Source organism: Cariama cristata, unplaced genomic scaffold, assembly GCF_000690535.1.
Source record: "Cariama cristata isolate BGI_N322 unplaced genomic scaffold, ASM69053v1 scaffold45693, whole genome shotgun sequence".
In the NCBI taxonomy this organism is placed as follows: Eukaryota; Metazoa; Chordata; class Aves; order Cariamiformes; family Cariamidae; genus Cariama; species Cariama cristata.
The window spans coordinates 1-1,052 of NW_009609838.1; the positions used below are offsets into that span (position 1 = coordinate 1).

The 1,052-nt window shown below is 38.2% G+C and overlaps 1 protein-coding gene across 1 annotated transcript in view; it reads left to right on the plus strand.

The window, feature by feature from the left end:
- Positions 1–427: 427 nt before the first annotated feature.
- Positions 428–1,052, plus strand: part of AK6 (adenylate kinase 6) — a gene marked incomplete at its 5' end in the record, with an annotated part of 1,147 nt that continues 522 nt past the window's right edge. Inside the window, 2 exons of the mRNA XM_009697638.1 lie at positions 428–520; positions 856–914. Of these exons, the coding sequence (XP_009695940.1) occupies positions 428–520; positions 856–914 (152 nt within the window). The remainder of the gene's footprint in view (positions 521–855; positions 915–1,052) is intronic.

Below are 1,052 nucleotides of genomic sequence, written 5' to 3' on the forward strand. Positions count from 1 at the left end.
CGGCGGGGAGCGCGGTGAGGCTCGGTCTGGGCCTGCAGGGGGAGGCCCCAGCCCTGTTGATCAGCCAGGAGTGATTTGGGGTGTGAGAGCCCTGCGGAGGAGGTACCAGGCTGCTCTGCATGAAAACTTGGGGCTTTTCCATATTAGCTAGGGCTTTTAAATGAAACAAGGTTTACTTTTGTATCAGCCTGGTTAGAATAACACTTCTGCACAAAGTCAGAGTTTTCTTCGTAGGTTTGTGAGGTTTTTTTAATCTCTAGACATTGGTCTTATTTGTTTTTCCTTATCAAGCAGCTTTTTTGCCCCGTGTTTCTTATACGAACTTGCCAGCGTTGACTGACAAAAGCTTCCTTTTTGACTCCTTAGGTTATTTGAAGAGGACTTGCATGCTTTTGTCTTACCGTTTTATGTGGTGTTTTGGCCTTAGGTACTCCGGGTGTTGGGAAAACCACACTCGGAAAAGAACTTGCATCAAGAGCCGGGATGACCTATATTAATGTGGGTGACATGGCAAAAGAAGGTAGGCCATATTAACAAAGTAGTCCATGAAAGTACTTAAGGTATTTTTGCTTTGTATAACTATGCACTTGTAGTGCATGTATTAATATTAAATGAAAAGGCAGTGAATTCACTTTAACAGAAATGGTTTTGGTGGCATGGGTTAAAAAGGCATTTATGTAACAGTATCATACTTTGTATTAAGTAATAAATAATAAACTTACATGGATATATAAACAAAATGTGCCTAGCTGTGAACACTATTTTTTGTTTGCATCCTCCTGAAATAAATATAATATAAATAATTTTAATAACTGCTGTTACTTCACAAACTTCCACAAATTATTTTTGCCACAGGAGAACTGTATGAAGGTTTTGATGATGAATATGATTGTCCGATTTTGGATGAAGACAGGGTAAGTCCAACTTCAAAACCTACCATTTTTGTATTTTGACTTACTGTAATTTCAGCTAACTTGCCTGTTTCTGTTGTTTTGTTGTGGTGTTTTTTTTTTTTTTTTTGTAGGAATTTTTTGAATGGGAGAATAAAATGG